We start from the raw sequence: 20907 nt of genomic DNA, 5'->3' as shown, positions 1-20907 counted from the left end.
CTTATCAGGAGACTAGCCTATCATCTTTCAGTTAAAAAGTGTCGCTGCTTGACCACAACTAGATTTTAATGTCTCATAGTGCAGTAAAAAAAAGAGATAAGTTGGCTTCTCTGCTCCTTCACTTAAGAAGAGGATGGTATCTCTTAAAACATACTCCTCATTAAGAGCAGATGTTATGGGAGTGACCATGGAAACAAAACATTTCGTTTAAACCTCATAATGGTTTGAAGTGAAAGACTAAGTGGTGACAGCGATTACTGCATATGTCACTTGGAGTTATATTACCGTCAGTTTATATCAGCAACAACTGTGTTTCAGAATGTGATTACATTAGTAAAGGACTGCTATAAACATGGGTTTAAGACGAGTACAGCCCACCTCCACCCCAAAAAGAAAAACTGATACACCACTTGTACTTGCGTTTTCCTCGTCTGAACCACCTTTCCTTGAGAAGTTCACATTAGCAAGGTTGCACTGCAGTTTGTCTCAGTTCACCGTGCTAAACTTAGCTAAGCTGTTGCCTCCAGTACGCTGCTGGGCAATTCCATCTGATGATATGGAGCAAAAGAGGAGCAAGGGAAAGACCTCTTTCCCCGCACACAAGGCAAAAATCAGGCTGTTGTTTCTTTTCTTTGACCTCAATTACTAAGGGGGCATGTGTTGCTATAGGGGCATGTTGAGTCATGTCTGCTCTGGGAGGTGTGCGAGTATCTCCTATGTGCTTGTGTGACAGGGATTGTGTTCATTTAAGACTAGGAGGCAGCGTGCAGTAGGTGGGGGCCAAGGTGCGTTAGTCTTGGCTGCGATGTTCCCTTGAGTGATGCTGACACATCTGGGAACATTACAGGAAGGAGGGGGAGTGCGGAGAGGAAAGGAGAGGGAAATGGCAAAACGATGTCAGAGGCGAGGTGAACAAAGTCGGGCTCGCTGGGATGAGCTGCTGCCACGGGCGCAGCCCTCTCTGCAGGCTCACTTCTGGGTTGGACTGTCTGACAAAAGCGGGACCTCTGCGTGATTTGCATGCAGGAAAGGAAATTGGAAAGAATTTGTACTAGTACACTTGCATGATTACGGCTTCAAAATGACAATCGCTATTATGTGTCATCATTGTTCACTGATTTTTAGAGACAGACTCTTTTTTTTTTTTTTTTTATTGCACCGTCACGTAAACAGAACACCTCTTTAACGTCTTCACGTCTGTCCGAACCTTTGCACGAAAATGCAATTAGCCCTCATTATTCACCTAAATTCAGTGCATGTCTCAAAAGAAAAAGAAAACATATGAAAAAAGATAGCTGTACCAAAACAACACAGAATTAAAGTAACCATGCACTGCGTTCACCTTTACATCCAGCTTCATTCCTGGAAATTACTCTGTATAAGTTCATCTTTGCAGACAAATAATTTAGTCTTTCACTCCATTCACTATGCCGGCATGGTAGATGTGAATGGTGGACATCGGCGTAACTTTGTGCTGAACATTCGGGGGGTCAAGATCTCTGTCTAAATAAATAAATAAATCTGGGTTAATTCCCAGATGATTAAACATGCAACTATTTTGCTGGTAATAACTGAAACGAGTAAAGAAAATCAACAGTCTATTTATGCAAGATAATCCATAATTTTATTGGGGGTTATATTAGTTAGGTCTGATCATTGAGGGGGTCATAACCCCCCTAACCCCCCTGGAAATTACACCCCTGATGGTAGATACGAATAAAACTCTCTATTTTCTCTGCGACAGTTTGCATACAGGACAGGTTTTCTCGCTTTTGAAAAAATAGATTCAATTGAGTTTTATTTATGCAGTGTGAAAGCACAAATACACTAACCTTAAGCCACTTTATACTGTAAGATAAAGACCCTACAACAACACAGAGAAAACCCCAACAATGAGACAACCCCCTTTGACCAAACATTCGGCGACAGTGGGAAAGAAAAACTCCCTTTTAACAGGAAGAAAACCTCCAGCAGAAGCCAGGATCAGGGAAGGGCAGCTATCTGCTGTGACCGGTTGGAGTCAAGGGAAGGGAGATGAGACAACAGGCGCACTGTAGGAGAGAGCAAGAGATTAATAATAACGAATAATTAATAACGATTCAGTTTCTGATTAAATATCTTTGATGCTGGTTGGTGATTTCAATGCGTCTTCTTGAGCTGGATGGATGCAGTGATGCGCTGTTGATGTTTTACACTTGCGACCATTGCATTGTTTTTCTTGGCCTTTATGCATTAATTATACTCTACCTGGTGTCTTCTCAGGTGGTTGAATAAGTTATAATGCGTGCTGCAGACACACAGCACTCTTATGTGCAATCCAAAGTATTTCTATAAAGATCAGCTTCAAAGTAACGAGCTCTTTGCCTTTTTAGTTTTGCGAATGTCTCTCATTTTTAACGTCACTCATCCAGACCGTTCTACGAAACTTCAAGCGATCGTGGTCATGGAAAAGGGGGTTTTGATCATGTGACGACTTTCAAAACAACCTAGTTAATCTCAATACAAAACAAAGAGTTCGTACAACGCTGCGAGAGAATCGGGGGCAAGCTGCGGAGGATTTGACCTCAGACTCTAATGTTGTAATTTGCACAGTAAAGTGTTTTTTAACGCAAGACCTCGATGGGACTTGCTTCCCATTTCCTCATTCTTTTCTTGTCATGGTTACGCACTTAATGAATTGGAGTAGTGATTAATTAAATGGAAGTGCTCGCTGGATGGAAAGACACTTCACCTCTATGTTCTGAGTATGTGTATCAAGCCTTTATGGAGTGATGAGCCACTTGTATTTGTTACCGGCGTGTGCAAACATAAGGCTTCTGTCTGCTGGAAGTATATCACAGAGAGAAGGGGAAGCTGCTGAGCTCTGCAGATTTCGCTCCACCTAGTGACCAATTTATTAACTCTTACAGTTATTAACTTGAACTGTGTCAATACTGCGTTGCGGTAGGAAAGAAGAAAATCACTTCCAGTGATTGCTGCGCCGTGGGTTGCGTCAGACAGAAGGTGCACGCGGCTTCTCATAAAAACATCATCACCACGTGAGGAGGCCGAGCCAATAAGCTGGAGTAGTTTATTACATCTTCACCGTATCTCTATCCCTCAGCACTAATTTGTTAACACCGAGGACCTCATTTCGCTCCGGGCAATCACAGCCAGTTTGACTGACAGTTTACAAATTTCCACTGAAAATGAGGAAAAAAAACCAAAACCCCACCCATCAGTCTTCCCCCCCCTCTGCTGGAATTTGCAAGTTCGTGGTGTGTTGCCAATTAATGTGCTCAAACGTGCGCTGTTGAACGGGAGCAGAGGCAAAATGAATGGCTCGTTCATTTGGCGTGGTGAATGGATATCTGGGTGCTGTCACAATGAGTTATGCTAATTGTGCTTAGCGGCATCGTTGGTCAGTGTCAAAAGCCATCAAGTCGATTTGAGAAGTTTGTCACGATCATCCCCGTGGTGGGCTCATGGATTTATCATTACGGAGGTGTTATCCGTCATCCCGGCTGCAGGTTTCGATAAAACGCCTTATTGAGTCCATTTTTTTGGGGTTGTTGTTGTTTTTCAAGTTTCAAAAACTTTTTTCTTTGTCCCGGAAGTTGTGTGACCGCCTCGATCGCGCACGAGCCTCGCATTTTTCACGCTCAGCAGAAAAACGATGTTTTATTGATGCCGTTCTCTTAAGCGCTCCATCTGCGGAGTTCTTTGACAGTTCAGTTCCTGGATAATTTTGCACTCCCCCATAAAAGCCTTTGAGATTTCTCCTGCCTTGGGCCATATGTAAACGTAATTTATTTGGGAGAACAATTTGCCTGAACTGTTTCTCACTTCAAGATAAATAATCCCTCATGCATTATTGAAGAAGCTATCCTTCCCCCCCCCCTTTTCTCCCAAGCAATTCACTGAAAAGCAGTCTTGTATGTGTGTGTGCGACTTATTCCACCCCCCCAACCACTTCAACTTCATGCCCACCAGAAAATGTCATTTTTTGCAAACTAAGAAGTCGGTGTGACAGGCTCCCATTGGTCTAATCAAATAACAGGATCCAGATTCATGCGCTAATTAATCACTAGCTCTGGGGGCCGGACCCATCCAGTGATTCTCGGTGGAAAACGAGACATTTGATCTGTTGAATCAGCTCCCTCGCCATCTCCTCCCCTCTCCTCCATCTATCTTACATTAATTCAATGAAGTCAGGAGTTCATTTGAATGCAAACTCCCCCCCGCCCAGTTTAAATTGTCTGCTGCTGAAAGCGAGCCTCTTTTTAAGAATAAAATGTTAAACTCTTACATATTCATAGCCTAAACATCTTTTTCTCCCTTTTTTAAAAAGCAAAAACAAACTAGGAACATATTTGGGTCTCTGCCAGATTCTGCCTAATTGTAGAGCACATGTTTATTGGGAAATTATCTCCCGCGTATGAGCTTGCACTCTTCAGCTGAAGCCTGCGAAATGATCTAAAACTCTCTTGTTAGGAGCCGCACATGTCCCCGACATCTGTTTTTCCAATTGATGGTGGCTCATTTGGTGGGGTTAGGGGGGGTTCATTGTAAATGTGTGTGGTGGTCGACCTTAATTGCGCCTGCCTGACATGTTTTCTTGGGAGATGAAATGGAAAACAAGCCCCCGAAGGACCCCTGTTTTGTTACGAGTGCTGACTTTTAAATGTCATCGTTCTCTGTCTGCTCTTCAGTGCCTCGCGGTTCGGGTGGGAAGGCGATGGGGTCTGGGCTCAGTGTCAGTGACCCGAGAATGAGCTTTTTAACAGCGAGATTTCTTAGCTTGCTGTCTCACCATTTGCCACTTACAAACCCGCAATCAGGAGGCCGAAGCCCCCACCCTCAGGGTGATTTTTAAAAGCTCTGCGGGGGTGCGACATTTTCCAAATGACCATTTTTCTGTCTGACCTTTCTGTTGACCTTTTTGGCGAGTAATTGCAATTTTTGAAATATTCATTTGTGAGTTATGTCATTTGCAAGCATCGTGATTAAAAACACTGCTCGCATGAAGGCGGTGGAAGTATCCAGCCCTTTACGCTTTGCTTACCCCAAATCACTTCTTTCATATATATATATATATATATATATATATATATATATATATATATATATATATATATATATATATATATATATATATATATATATATATATATATATATGTGTATATGTATGTGTTCAGCAGAGCTCTTGTCAAAGGAATTATCCAGGGAGAATCTGCAGTGGAGAAAAGAGATCCACACTGCATATAAATACACCTCTATTAGTTGAAGACAGGGAAAGCGAGATGAAGTGAATAGAACATGGGAGCTTAGGGTAGAGGATGGACTTTCAATAAGACTATTTCGATTTTCAATAGATCTGACAATGATGTCTGCAGGTAGACGGGGATGCGTGCAAGCAGGGCGAGATGACGGCTCTGGCACCTGAGGAATATGAGCCCTATCAATCACCGCCTCCGGGCACAAATGTAATTACACTACAGTTGTTGACTAGCTGGGTAATCTGAGACATCACTGGCCTGCTTTTACTCGCCTGCATTAGGGGATTGCTGGTGCCCATTTACGGCATCGTGTTCGCCGCTCTCTGATGTTTTTTTAATGTTTCTTTCGGGGGGGATGCTGGCATCAACTGAGCCCTTGGCTTAGCGCTGCGATGAGGTTTGAGAGAATGACTCTAAGATTTCATAGCAAATCAATGAGATCGTATTTATCGAGATTAATGCAGACTATTCAATAGGGCCTCTTTTTTTTTTTTTTTTAAACTGAGGCAGCTCTCAAAGTAAGCATGCACACTTAAAAGCAGGAGGATAAATAAACAATTAATTCTTTTCAATCAAAGTCAATTACACTTTAGACATTTAGCTAAGTGCACCTGCCGTATTCATCCCGTGTTATCCCCCTTGCTCTGCTGTTGTCACTTTCAAAGAAGTTTGGTGTGATCCACAGCGGTGCTTTTCAGGGGGTGGAATAAATATTCCCATAAAGAGGGAGATAATTGATGGCTTTCATCGCCACTGAATATAACAATTCCAATCGGTGATATTTCAATGGCAAGAGTGCTTTACTGTGTTGGGGCTTGAATGATTTATGAGACAAAATGAAATGACACAATAATGAGGGACTTTGTTGTTTCACCTCGCCGTGTGCCTTTGTGTTTTCTCTGTTTAGCTCCAGGGAAAGATAAAAAGTGGTACTTGGATGACTTTTTAAACTGCTAATGGTAGAGATTGTGTCCCCTTACATAAATACGGCATAATGATCTATTATGGGACACACACAGTACTGTGCAAAAGTCTCAAGCCGACCCTCATTTCTTTATATTCCCCTGGGAAAATGGGAAATAGGTGCAGCAATTTATTGGAAAGAACAGTTCTAACAAGCTTGAAAGTCGATATTTGGGTTGACCAACTTTAGTCTTTAAGTCAGCCTGAACTCTCTTAGGCAAGATATCTTGTAAGTTCTTCAAGAAGTCTTCGGGAATAGTTCTCCGTGCTTCTTTAAGGACATTCAAAGCTCTTCTTTGGATGTTGGTTGCCTTTTTGTTCGGTTCTCTATCAAGACGATCGCAGGCTGCTTCAATAACATTGAGGTCCGGGGATGCTCGTCTATGACTGATAGCATTCATTGTGTGTTTTTCTACCAAGGCATGCTTTTGCTGCATTGGCAGTGTGGTTGTGATCATCCTCATGCTGCAAAATACAGCCTATCAGATGCTTTCCAGATGGGATTACGTGTTGGATCAAAATGTGACTGTACTTTTCATAAGTATAGACCGCTGTATATGTTGATGATGACTGTTGCCACTGATTTTCAGATGCAGCTCTCAGGTCCTCTGTCAGGTCTTTTCTGGGGGGTTTTCCCTATTGCTTAAGGACATTTCTAGTCCAGTTTCTTCTATTTTTTTTAAAGACACACTGCAATCCATGCTTAGATATTCCAAGTTTTCAGTTAATAGCTCTTTTAAAATCACCTTGTTGGTTCAAAACTACAATTTTATTCCTGTGAAACTGTGTTATCTTTGGCATTTTTCACAGACTCAACTGAATAAATTGGAACAAATGTGTTTTTGCAACCTAGCTGATAGCAACAAAGTGCCTAAAGATACAATTTAAAATTCTTTGCTAAATTGTCAGTTGTGTGTAGACACAATACTGGTTCCTGCCTTGAGTTAGATGTGTTTTTATGCTTGAGTGATTCATAGGTCAAGATCTGGGCTGATAATGAATGAAAAAGAAACCTGGGGAACTATTGCTTAAGACTACTTTTAAATAAATCTGGGTCTGTGTGGAAGCAAATTAAAGAAATGAGGGGTGGCCCAAGACTTTTGCACGGTACTGTATCTGCACAATGTGGATTCCATGAAAGTTCACTGTGAAAATACAGTAAATTAAGTAAATCTACTAATTTACTGTAATGCACAGTAATACAATTATATCCACAAAAATCTGGCAGGGTTCTGTATTAAGCTGTTTGATTTAGGTTATAAAGAAAGGCATTTACTCAAAGTTATTCCACTGGCTAAAAAACACCCACCACTACATTACTTTTAAAAATGTCTTTTATTTTTAAAGTGTTCAGTGTTCATTTCCTATATTTGCATTCGATGGCACGATACCATAGGGAAGACGCGAGAACAAAGAGTTCTGCAACAGATGGTATGGCCCCCACAGAGCCTTGATCTCAACATCAACCAATCCGTCTGAGATTACATGAAGTGTCAGCTCGACATTGTTGCGCCTAGCTGTTTTAAGATATGTAATTAAACATGATAAGCCGGTCTGACTTCAATAAAGCGGCAGTACTGGGAAGAGCTGGTAAAGAAAGAAACGAGCCGTGCGCGGCGGCACAGCGCTGGACGAACTTGAATGTAACTTCCGTCAGAAAACCGTCATTGTTAGTGCTTTGCTTTGTTTCTTGTGTGAATCACAACCAAACAATGAGATGGCTGCAAAAGGGTGAGGAAAAACAAGAGAGCGATGGATGAAAATTGTACACTTCACACATCTCAGACGCAGCTGTTTATTACTTAAGCATTTGCCGCTTCACACCCAAGGTGATGGATGCCATAAATATATATTTAAAACTGTGACAAAAGGTTCAGTTATCTTGGTTTGTATGCTATCACCTATTCTAGGATTTTCATTAGCAAATAACACTGGTTTGTGCTTTACAGACAAGTACGCTCTGTGATCGTGGATTTAAATAACTGTGACTGATGTGGATCCTTTCATTAATTGTCTTTTTTCAGGAGTTTTCAATTGCGTGACCTTAAAAGTAAGAATTTTTCCCATTTGAGCTTTTTAAATGGAGACTTCTTGTATCTGCAGCAGTTGCACTCGACTTGCTGATGGCGTATTTATGATATGATTGAAGGCTGCGGAGGAATGATTAAAAGGACCTTGTGGTGAGATTATTGTCGCTGTTGTTGTTTCCAAGGTCAAAATGAGCTCGTGGTAAATGGACTGCACTCGCATAGCGCTCTTCTCCATTCACATTCATACATAGCTCTTTATTGTATACATACTGTCACAAACACACACGAGTGACACATTGGGGCCACGTTTGGAGTTTTAGAGATACATGTGGTATCACCCACTCTCGTTTTCACATGTGGATTCACTCCGTGTGCCTCTTTTTCTCCATCTGTCCTCCCTGATGAATGTCTGTGTTCCATGTCATCCAGCGCTGGCTTTTTCAGTTCAGACACTCGTCTGAAAGGATGTTTATAGAAATCCGTAACTGCCACAGTCCTCCTGCAGTCACTCAGGCCAATGTTTACGCTTCTCGCTCATTTTTTATTCTCGCTGTAAACACAGAACTTCTCCAGACTGCTCTGCACATGCCGTGTTCGTGCGCGACTGTGAGTCTCCGCAGATGTGCGTGCGTGTCAGAGGAAAGGGAAAAAATGGCAACCTTTGGACGGCCGCCTCTCAGCCTCACTGGGGTCTCCCGGCCATTTTGGCTCTGCAGTAAACAGCGTATTTTTGCCAATTTGACTCCCATTTTTGGCTTGAGGCACAGGGCCACCTTTTGACCTCCTGCCTCTCGCCTTTGTGTTGTCTAACTGAAAGGCATTGTTTCACCTTAAAAAACAAAGAATCTGGCGCTTCTTATGATTTATAGATTTTAGTCTAGAGGGAAATTTCAACAATTTACTTGGGCCACACTCTGCTGTGGATCCTTTGCCTTTGTGTTTCTGCCTGTCTCTAATTTCTCAGTTGAGTGCCCATGTAATGAATGTTTATTTTCTCACAGCCAAAAGCAAACACCGTGTCCATTTCCTTATGTTTGATCTGTGTAGTATCTCCGACTCTCTCTTTCGACAGCTCCTGGCCTCTCCGGGGCCCCTGTGTTAGCGCTCATCCTCCCACTCCAAACAAGCAGCGTCCTAACCACCCACACTCTCTAGAAAAGGGTGGCTAACCTCTTCACCTATGCCTCTGTGTCAGACCTTTTGATTGTATTTTCCTGCAGTAGTATACACTTTTTAAAAAAATGCAGGTCTGAGCTAACCACAACTGCAGTATGAAGTTGCTTTAACACTTATTTGTAGAAATATTTTCACCGGTAAGAAGAAAACGGAAATTCTCACACACTGATTTATTTATTTATTTTGTATTCTTTCAGCCTTCAGTCGAGCACCCATCCCCATGGCGGTGGTGAGGAGGGAGCTGTCGTGCGAGAGCTACCCCATTGAGCTACGGTGCCCGGGCACTGACGTCATCCTGATCGAAAGCGCCAACTACGGCCGCACTGATGATAAGATCTGCGACGCAGACCCAGCACAGATGGAGAACACACGGTGTTACCTTCCAGATGCATACAAGATCATGTCTCAAAGGTACGGACATAAATTTGTCTGAATTGTAGTAAATATTCTTAATCGGCTATATAATTAATATTTAAGAGTTCAAGCTGAATTATAGCAATCAGCTTTGCTATGAAACTTAATTTCACACTGAGGACTTAACCAGGTTAAAAAGTGATGAAGTAAAAAAAACTTGAGTACTTCCCCGTAGACACCTGTGTTAAAGGTTCCTGCTGTACAAACGAACATGTTTACAGTTCAGGATGAAAATGGTTGTAGCTAATTTTCCCTTTCATAGCTGCATTTTATTTTCTATGAGGCTTAAAATGTACATTAAGGGCTGACAGGTAAATGCAAACACAGGTGGCTATAGATGGTTCTGCCTGTTAGTTTTTAGGTCAGGAGAGCCAAGTAACTGGACTACTTTTCTTCATGGGTGTTGGTTCTGTTTGGAGAACCAACCATTTTAAATGCTGTTATGTGACAAATAAAGTGGGAAGTCTAAGAAGTCACATTTGCTGAGTGAAAATCTAGCATCTTATTTGTTTCTTAACACTAATTAGATCCTATTAGTGTCTATGTAATTAATCTATAGAGTGTATGGATGCAGCTTGGTGGCAAAGCTAACTGTTAGTGTTAGCTAAGTGGTAGCATTAGCTTAGCTAGCAGGCTAACTCTACTTAGCTTTTTTCCGTCTAAAAGTGGTCACATCTGTCCACAGAAACTTTTATAGCAATGGTCATAAATCTAACGCTGAGTATTCATTATGCTAGAAGACAAAATCATCGATAATTTGGAGGCTACATCCATATTTTATATATAGTCTATGGAAGCTACAGCTACATGTAGCTACAGCTACATGGGAGCTGATATAAATAACCTAAAACCGCCTTCCCACTGAAAGCTTATTAGCCTACTTTGCTAGCTTTCACTTCATTGTGGGTTACAAACTTAACCGTGCAGTGTGTTCTCCAAAGTCTACTAAACAGGAAGTAGTCAAAACTGTACATACTTAGCTCTAGAACGAAATTACAAGATCCAAAAACCCTCCTACACCGTTTCCAAGAATTGTGGTGGAAAAGGGTCATAATGACGATTGAAAAATATGCATAATAGATGCAGTATAGTTATGTTTTTTTCTATCCTTGGATGAAAAAGAGAATTTAAAACACATTCCCAGTCTATTTTCTTTCTTTTATGCAGCATCGCTAAAAGAAATCCAGGGCCACGATGCAAGGTCTTTTTATATGCACTCATTTTAAAGGTGTATTGTTGACCACAGCAGATGATGATAATAATAATAATGATAGGTTGTTTGGGCTCCCATTCAGAAGACTAGCTTGAGACTATTTGCATGCATGAATATGTACGTGTTCACACACAGGCATGCTCAGAGGAAACAAATTGCTTTTTGCTCTTAAATAATTGCCATATCTTGAAAACATAATCAACCAGTCTTGTGTTAATGAGAAATACTTTAATTCACACCTGAGGATTGCTGATATTTAATAAAAAATTAAAAATGTCTTCTTTTTGAAACATGTTTTCTTAAAAGAGTAGCTTTTTTAATATATTTTACTTACTCCCAAGAATGTACACACTTTATTTCAATACTATTTGGGTCTGGTTTGAGACCAGCCCTTGAGATTTGTTAAAAGTATAAAACAGAGCTCCAAGTTAACAAAGCCACAAAATGAATGCAGAGCAGATTATTAGGGTAGGGTATAGTGCATACACTTTTCTCTGTTATGGATTAATTTGACTGAGAAAACGAGTGAGCCACAAGCAGCATTAACCACAAACCTCACCATACCTGGCTGCTAATCTGTGCCAGCCATAAATTTAAACTGACACAAATCAATGATCATTACAAATAATATGAACAGGCTATTTGTTAAAGCAGAAGAAACATGTGTGATGAGTTTCACTGCCAGAAGTGAGCTTTGTTTTCAGAGTTATGAGCCTGTTGTGCAGAAACCGGGACATGGAGGCCTATTTGTCAGGCCAGAGAGCGAGGATGCTCTTACTGTACTTCGGCTTTTTGCATGTAATAGATTGCTAACATTAAGGCAATATATAAACAAGTTTTCAGTGTTTGAAGCAAGTTGTATGAAAGCAGTGAACGGGGAGCTCAGGGAGAGTGCCGAGTGAATATACATATAGTCAGTCTTTGGTGTGTTGTTGACTTACTGCAGCACTTAAGAGCAGAATAAAAACTCCTATCTGCTATCATTCTAAGCATGGTTTCCCTTGCCTTTGAGGTCAAAACACCCTTGAGCACTCAGAAGCGATGGACTTTATCTAAATTGCTGCTCTGCATTGACTTTGTCTGCCTCATTTTATTTCCAAAGCTGAATGTATGTTCACCTCTACTTATTTCCAGAGCTTTAGTTCCAGATTGGTCACGGCCCCTTGAGAATACTAATGGACGTTTGGGCTTTATCAAACTATTGCTCTTTGCTTTTTAGTTTGGTAACACAGAGTTCAGATAATCAGCTGTGTGAAAAGCAGCCGATGCTAAAACGAGGTAGTTTGAAACATGTTGTCAGATAATTGATGCACCCTGTAGCTCCTTTGTTCTCCGAGCCGCCCACTCAGACGAAAATCCCTGCAGGAATGAATCAACGGGTCCTGCAACTGTCAAGAACACAAAACTAGCATAAAGTAGCAGGGACAAGTGTGTCTTTTTAGCATCTCATTTCTACCGGGGGTGTCTCAATGATGCTTAAAGGGAACTACAACCTGATTCAGAGCCAGGGCACTTTGTCTTGGGAGAGGAAGCTGCTGAGTGGATGAAAGGTGTGGGTAGCATGAATTGGAACTGGGAGGGAGGGTGGCAAAGAAGGGATGTGGTCGTGGCTTTAGTGACACAGCTAGGCATTAGCATGCGGGGGTTAGCACAACAAATGAATGGCCACCTCCGACTATTTCACTGTCGAGCTGTCACAGGCGTTGCTAGGCACCTGCGGCTAAGCTCATTGGGGTTAAAAAGGAAAATGAGCCTGAAAGAGAAACAAGCAGTTAGAACAGACAAAGATAAGGCCAAAGCCAGGACAGGGAGATTATGGATATTCATGTCTTTTTATTTTTTAGTTGACTAACTAAAAGACGTTCCTTCTTCACCTCATACTTTCCTGTCTCTGTCCATAGCCTAATCACTGGAAACAATCCAAACAAGGTAATAGTCTGATTAGAGCATTTACATGGTTTCCAGTAACCTGATTTCCCCCTGATTGTGGCTTTCATGAGGTATTTGATTACTAAGCTAATTTGTTAGGCTACAAAAACACACATAATACAGAACTTGGCTGGATTAAATATATATTCTTTTTAAAGAACCACGAATGAAACATTTGTGTTGAACGGCACTTCTTTTAACGTAATAACTGACTAGTAGTGCTGAAAGTGTCTTACTCTAATCGTAGTGTACGTCTGTTCGCCAACTCCTCCTAGATAACTTAATCAATCTGAATGAAATTTACAACATACACATCTGTAGAACTTTTGGGAATAATTTTTAAAACACTCAAGTCCTTAAATTATATATATTGTGTTTGGCAGCTGATCTCAAACAGCTACATAACGTATACGTTACGGATACGCTTATACAGATATTTCGTGTACGTTACACGTACGTTGTTGTTTCTGGATTCGATTAAGTATGTCATGCATGTCTTTTAAATATATGTTTGGCAAACAATGACACTATTAGTGCCTGTGGCTGGTTATTGGCTTATTGTCTGATACCATGAATATGTAGCTTGCAAAGAAAAAGAAGACGAAATATAAGCATCAAAAAGAATAACATAATAAAATAACATACAGGTCTGTGTTATAGTACACGAGCGAAGCAAACATGTGCAACAGGCCTGTCAAAAACAGCCCTACAGTCAGTAAAATAGGTTATTGGTTAAACTCCAACAGATAAACTAACGAATATCTGACTTCCTGCGTAACCTTTCTGCTAATTATTCAAAACCCCACAGATGCGTTCTCATTCTGAAGTATGGCAGACACTGTTTAGACTTCAGCCAGAGTGATGCAATCTATAAGGCATCTTGCAAATATGGACAGTGTTTAATATAAATGGTATTCCCTAAAGCTGCAGTTGTGGTCCTCAAGAACAGCGGGGATCAACACTCACAGCTTGGTGCTGACAAGACCAACTGTGAAGCTTACTCTGACTCACTTAGAGCTGACTTGAGTTTGTTCTGTGTAGAAATGACCACCATCTGTCAGTAAATCAAAGTCTTTGTTCCATTTTTAGAGTATATAAAACTTCCTCAAATGCTTTGAGCAAATGGTGAAAGGAGACATATTGGCTTTTTCTTTTATTATCATGTATATACTGTTAAAGTCCTGGACGCTCATAGGAAACATGGCCAAAGTTGCAAATAATAAGACCAATGTCAGGAACCTGTGAAGCAAAAACTTCTCTAAATGATCTGTCTTAGATAGTTTTCCCTACTTTTGGAACTAAAATGTCAAAGGGAGGCGATACCCATGAAATGGTCATCACAAACACAGCGTTCCCTCCTATTTGTTTTTCAAACCTTCTGTTTGAAAAATTGGAATGGGCTTTAATAAAAGGTGAAAGAGTAGTAGAGTCCAAGAATAAAAATATAGACCTAGAAACGAGCACAGGGACACTTCCTAAAAAAAATAAATCTTGATGTACAGTACTGTGCAAAAGTCTAAATTCTTTATACTTTGCTTCCAAGACCTGAGCAATAGTTCTGCAGGCCTTTCAAAGTTTCCCTTTGAACATTAGCTCATTTCAGTGCTGTCCTTTTAACTGCAATGGTCTCAGAGGAACGGTGGCTGTCAAGAAGCTTAAGGAAGGGAAGGAAGGGAAACGGTGGGGGGGGGGGAAGCTAAGGTATGCCAAATTACTGAAAATCAATGGCAATCGGTCTTATGGACTGCAGAATTCATTGGACATTTTTTGGAAAGTTTTGCATTTTGGAATCATGTCAAAATTAGAATTGAGTTATGAACGCAGAAAAATATTGTCAGATTTTTGATGTTTCATCTGGAGTGTGACTGATCGGCAGTGGCTTGGTTTTCCAGTATGACGACGATTCCAAACACACTGCCAGTGCAGTAAAAGCATACCTGGATAGAAAAACATACAGTCAATGGAAAGATACTAGAGAAACTAGGTGATCAGAGTTTATTTTCTTTCCTGAAGTTTGATTAAATTTCCTGCATGCATAAAATGCTGATGAATGATAGTTTTATGTTGTGGCTGTTAAAACTGCGGACTGTTGAAACAAGTGTAGGCGGCTGACTAAGGGGAAAAAACGTTGACTAATCTTTCTAATCTCTCAATTTAACTTGAAGAAGTGGTTTTAGTAACACAGTCACCTTAATCTGATTAAAAACTAATTGGCATACTCGTGAATGGTCTCATGCTATTTTCCTCTTGTGGTACTCGGCACTCTTTTTATCCCACTATGGCCTGTGTACCACCTGCCTCTCCTGCTGGCACCAGTTAAGTCGTGGTGACCGCCAAGCCCTGTTGTTAGCATTCACGTAGCGTCTGAAGATGAGCCACGCTGCTGCAGGCTTAGTCTGTGTGCCAGGCTTGCGTCCATCGCTGGTAAAAGTGCAGCCATGTCACTGGCTCGCTTGCGCTGTCAACACACATTTAGCCAGCTCAGCCCTCCTCCACCCGCCTCACCAACCACTAAGAAGAGCCCCATTGTTATTCAGCTATCAAACCCAAACTCTACCTGCTTCAGTTTAGCCCACTTATAAAGCCATATAAAAGAGCTACTTTGGTAAGGTGTTTGGTACCATTACAGTCTTTTAAGCGAGAGCTAATAGCACTCTGTATGTGAGTGCTAGCGCGTCACTGAGCTCGCGAGCGCTGTAATGCATCTTGAAATGAAGGTTGTCTCGCACCATCCTGTGACAGGGTGAAATGAATGGGTCTCTTTCATTAGCTATTCCCCCCCTTTTGTGCTTTGAACACTGCGGATGTGCAGAATCCATAGCCTCTGGATAAACATGTCACTTATAGGTGGTGCTGTGCTGAAAGCTAGATGGAGGCTAATGATACTGTAATTGAAACATGGTACCGAGCTTTAATTTAGCACAATTTGACACCATTTGCATAGTGTGTGCACACACGCCGCTGTGATTTTTTTTTTTTTGCAATCATCGCCATTCCCCCGTGGGACACTTTCACAGGCGATTCTCTGCAGCTGAGGTATCTGTTGAATCTGCCCTCTTTCAAACACGTGTATACATCTAGTGCCACTTCCCTGTGTGAAATCGCTGGAGAGGCTGGCCACTTGTGCTATCAAACAAGACTGACCCTTTTCTCATCAGAGCCCCAGTGTCTCTGTCTCTCTGTCTCTCTCTCCACCCTTTTTTTTTGTGTGTTCCCCTTTTCTTTTCCCGAAGGCGGTGTGGCCTTCACGGCAAGTAATTACAGGCTATATCAAAGCTATATATCACCTTATATCTCAGTAGACCTCAGCAGCCACCTTAAGGGACAGCTGATAGCATTGTGGCAGGCTTGTGTACGACCCCTGAAGGAGAAAAGCAGGTCAGGATGGAGCAACTCCCCCCCTTTCAACACATACACATCTAAACACCTACATGTTCTGATCTGTTTTTGGTCTTTTTTCTTCCATATGCACTTTATTTCTTTTCTGTAGCCTCCCTGGGATCCTTCGCACCGCTGCGCCGTCACACTTGTCATTTTACAGAACAAAAAATAGAAGAACAAAATGTATTTTTGACATGGAGCGTGTTGTGTTTGGTGCAGATGACACTAACGATGAAGGTTAATGGATGTCACAGCGTGATAAGTCCCGCGAGGAACAGCAAAACTAAATTAACACAACCTGTGATTTCACCCCGCCGGCCGCATGACAGCTGACATTTGACAAACTTCATGTTAATGACGTGCACGAGGAAAACAAACAATCCCAGCGCACTTGGATGGGAATGCGTGAGACAAATGACGGATGGAACCTCGTGCTGACCGAGGGACAAGTGTGATTAAGGGATAAGGAGCGAAAAGCAGATGGGAGGATCCTCTCGCCTTTGACGATGATCTTCCCCATACGTAGCAGTTCTCATTATCCTTCTCCTGTGACCTTATTTCAGCGTTGGAGGATTTGAATGAGATATTTGTTTGAGAAGGAGAGTGGGATTAACTGAAGAATCGGCTTCCGGAGGATATTAGGGACGTATGATTTATTGGAAGAAAACACGTAGTCTTTGGCAAATGGGCCGTGCGTGGGACTCAAAGTGCAAACGCTGAGAAGAAACACGCTGACGCCTTTTTTTCCTTCATAAGGCTTTAAAGTAACAGTTCCTGTTAACTGATTTAGCTCAACGTCAGATTAAAGAACCAGTATTCTTCACTGACCAAACGAGGATTAGTTATTCAGGCTAACTGGTTGTGATATTTACAAAACACAGACCTAGCACCTGTAATTCCTAATAGCTTAAAAAACAAGCACATCTGTGCTGATATCCCCTCAGCAAAGAGGGTGGCGACTGCAGTATCTGCCTTATAACCCTTGGCATTGTTTTTGATTTTATCCTTATGTGCTTCAAATCTTTGATCATCACAGCTGTTTGTCAAAAAGGAAATAATTAGAAACCGAGTGTTGTGCAAAAGTATTGAGCCAGCCCTCAGGAGCTGGGCTTGTTGTAATTTTTTAAACTGGTCTTAAGCAGAGTTCTCCAGGCTTTCTGAAGATCTTTCAACGTTTTTCTTTGAACATTGGCTGCTATTAACTTGAAAACTTGGCTTGTCCATGGTGTGGAGCCTCTTGCTGAAGATTGCTGAAAAAACTGAAGAGACGTACCTGTAGCAGATGAACAGTGGAAATAATGTCTTTACGAAATGGGAAAAAAACAATCCAGCAAAGAGCTAACACAGGACCTGCGAGATGCATCTGGCCTTTCGGTTGATCCATCTCCTGTTCGTCGAAGCCTCAACAGAAATGGTCTCAGTGAAAAGGGTGGCTGTCAACAAGCCAAATACCTGAAGTATGCCAATTTACACAAAGACTGGACTTTAAATTAGTGGCAACCAGTCTTATGGAGCAATTGAGGTCAGGAGAGAGGTAGGAAAAGTGAGTGACTACAGTCATTTGAAAAACATGGGTGAAGCTGTGTCATGGTTTGGGGTTGGATTTCAGCCAGTGGGACTGGGGATCCATTTTAAAACTGATGGCATTATGAACACAGAAAAGTACCATCTGATTTTGAGCCACAGTCCAGTACAATCTGGGAGGTGTCTGATTGGCTGTGGCTTTATTTTTCAGTATGACAATGATCCTAAACACACTGCCAATGCAGTAAAAGTGTACCTGGATAGAAAAACATACAATGAAATACTCGCCAGAGCCTGAACCTCAACATTACTGAAGCAGTGTGGGATCATCGCGATAGAGAACAGAACAAAGGACAGCCAGCATTGGAAAAAAGAGCTTTGAATATCCTTCAAGAAGTCTGGAGAAATATTACTTTAAGAAATGACAAGAAAGCTCGACTAATAGGTTTCATTCTCTGGTAAAGAATCAAGGTCGTCAAACTAAATATTGACTTTGAAGCTTGTTACAATGGTCCAAATTCTGTTTCTCCTCATATACTGTATTTCCATGTATTTTTGCATGTATTTTAATAAGTCTAGGTAACTAATTTCCATTATCGTAACAAAATAAATCAAAGTAAGCGTTAATACATGACTTTTGTACTGTACTGTATATCAACAGGTCAAGTTTTCTGGCTGTCTACATCTATTTACAGTAAATGTCTCCTTATACTTACATCCCTGAAAGTACAAAAAACAAAAGTAGGAAAAAACCCAGCATGATGTCAGTATTAAATTTCACCCAGTCCATGCTGTTTATGTACAGCTCTCCCTGTGAAACAGCTTTACAGTGTCTTCCATAACTCTCGATGTGATGATCATGATCTGAGCCTGGACCGAGCCTAACATTTTTATCAGAAAACCCTGCATGACAAACTGCAGATGTAAGCTTTCAGAATGAGCTGATGAAAGATTAAATCAAGTTGCATTATAAGAAATGTAAGATTGGGTGATTTTGGCCCCCGGCCAAAAACTAGAGAGTGAAGATATCTCTGATGAAAGTGCAACGCTCAAAGAAAGCAGAAAAGCAAGCAAAATTACACGGCACAAGTAGCTTTAAGTATTTATGAAGCTTTAATATAACAGACAGCTGCTGCTGGCATCGAGAGCGATTATAATGCCGAGCAGATGTGAGCGTAATGCAGTCATTGTTCAGGCACGACTTTAAAGCCGTACCACAAGTGGCCCGTGTTGTTTAAAATCAGGGTTTGCATAAACATTTAACTCCCGAAACAAAGAGCTGTCAGATGACTTAATACATTTACATTTGCATTAATGTCAGAATATCACCCAGGTGTTCCTCGCTTGCTAAGTTCAATCAGGCAGATTCAATAAGAAAGAAGCACTCTAGCACTTTGTTATATGTATATACATATATAGATCCACTACCTTTATTGATCTGATTCCCAACGGGCTAAGAAATAGGTTTATATATATTTTATTAGATTGCATCGAGGCGATATTTGGCATTGTTCCTTCTCAACTACAAGTGTTCTCCGCCAGCTTTTCTCTGTTTATGCAGGAGTCATTGGTTTGTCTTGCTTACTCTTGGTTGGAGGCTGTTTTTTCCATGATACAATTATGTGTTGAGCACCTGACAATTACAGAACAAAAACATGACCGATGAGCACAGCGGGAGACAACTGCCTGTTGTAATAGCGTGAACAAATAGAGAATGGTGGGAGGTGTTTTTTTCTTTCTTTGCAGCCGGCGTTAATATGCAAAAAGGGTATTAATAAAAGCTCTGACAGAAAGGGAAGATAAAGATTCCATTTTACTGTAAACCAAACATGCGACGCAGTAAACGCATTCAGAACTTCTTTGGATTACTGCAGGAATTCAAACCGCCTTTCCATCTGTGCTTGTTTGCCGCCTGCCCCGGCGTAACCCTCTTTTCATGGAGAGTTTTTAAATCAAAGAGCTTTATTTCTTCCACTTTCTATTCTTTTCCCGCATTGGATGACATCACCTGACATTCATTATCCTGTCTCATTTTTCAGCCTTCCTGCCTCCGAACCCCACTCCAATCGTCTTTGATAAGAACCTGCCGCATTCAATTTTGGCCAATTAGTTGCAATAAATTTCAAGCTGGCGGCCTTTTGAGTAAGCCCGGGTCTCCCAGACGTGGCGATACAAGACTCTGTGGTGATTAGATGGAAAAGGAAGCCTGCGTGGGGGGAAAAAAAATGTTTAAGAGTATCTCCCTACACGGAGAAAATTGGTAACTCTCAGGAGATGGAGATAAAAGAGCGGATTGACACGACCAAGCCAGTGGTTTGAATCTACCGTAACCGTGTCCGCTTTTGGATTCCAAGATGAATACCCCATAGACTTTATGCCCCTACAAGCTTTGCCAGGAGAATCCAGAACTTTGGAAGTTTTCAGCAATGTTTTTCTTTTTTTATTATTCTTTGCCCCACAGGAAGCCTGGAAGCGGGAGCTGGGTTCTATCAGATTAATAGCTGTCACAGTGGTGCCTCACTAAACATGGGGTTTTATAATGTGTTAAAAAAAGTGGAAGTGGGAGGCTTTGGTCCATTTGTCATGAGGGGAGTGAGTTTCATTTGGACGAGTCCAAACAGTAAAGAAAGGGCTAATTCAGGCAGGAGCAGGTGCTTAGTCAGAGTGGAGGGAGCCGACTCGGCTTTTTCCTTCCCCCTATCTGATGTTTGCTCCTCGCTGCGCTCCACCATTTTTTTTTTATCACTTTTTTTTCTCTTTTTGGTATTCCTTTTTTTTTAATTGGCAGTTGGGAGTAGCCAACACATTTGATGTCTACAGCTCCATCTCTTCGTTTTGCCCTAAAGAGCTGGATCCGTTTATTTTTCCTCCAACATAGTGAGGGCATGCAACTTTAACTGACCTTTAATAACTTTGCTGGGTATTCTTCATCTCTCTCCCCCAAGATAAAAACAACATCCTTTGATGCTGAATTTGAGAGCTTCTTGGAGCTCTTTCATCCCATCAGTTTATCATTT

The 20907-nt window shown here is 41.3% G+C and overlaps 1 protein-coding gene across 14 annotated transcripts in view; it reads left to right on the top strand.

Annotated features, from left to right (window-relative positions):
* Positions 1-20907, top strand: part of LOC147335858 (adhesion G protein-coupled receptor L3) — a 264385-nt gene that overhangs the window by 86398 nt on the left and 157080 nt on the right. For all 14 annotated transcript variants that reach the window (XM_086283022.1, XM_086283038.1, XM_086283063.1 and 11 more), the window contains exon 4: positions 9627-9840. In XM_086283022.1, the coding sequence (XP_086139148.1) occupies positions 9627-9840 (214 nt within the window). The remainder of the gene's footprint in view (positions 1-9626; positions 9841-20907) is intronic.

The sequence above is a fragment of the Aulonocara sp. 'chitande type north' Nkhata Bay genome, linkage group LG3 (assembly GCF_057382095.1).
Source record: "Aulonocara sp. 'chitande type north' Nkhata Bay isolate Kocher_YH1m ecotype deep benthic linkage group LG3, A_spYH_male_GT1.1, whole genome shotgun sequence".
Classification (NCBI taxonomy): Eukaryota; Metazoa; Chordata; class Actinopteri; order Cichliformes; family Cichlidae; genus Aulonocara; species Aulonocara sp. 'chitande type north' Nkhata Bay.
The sequence above is the reverse complement of the archived record's forward strand: the minus strand, read 5'-3'. Positions and strand labels throughout refer to the sequence as shown.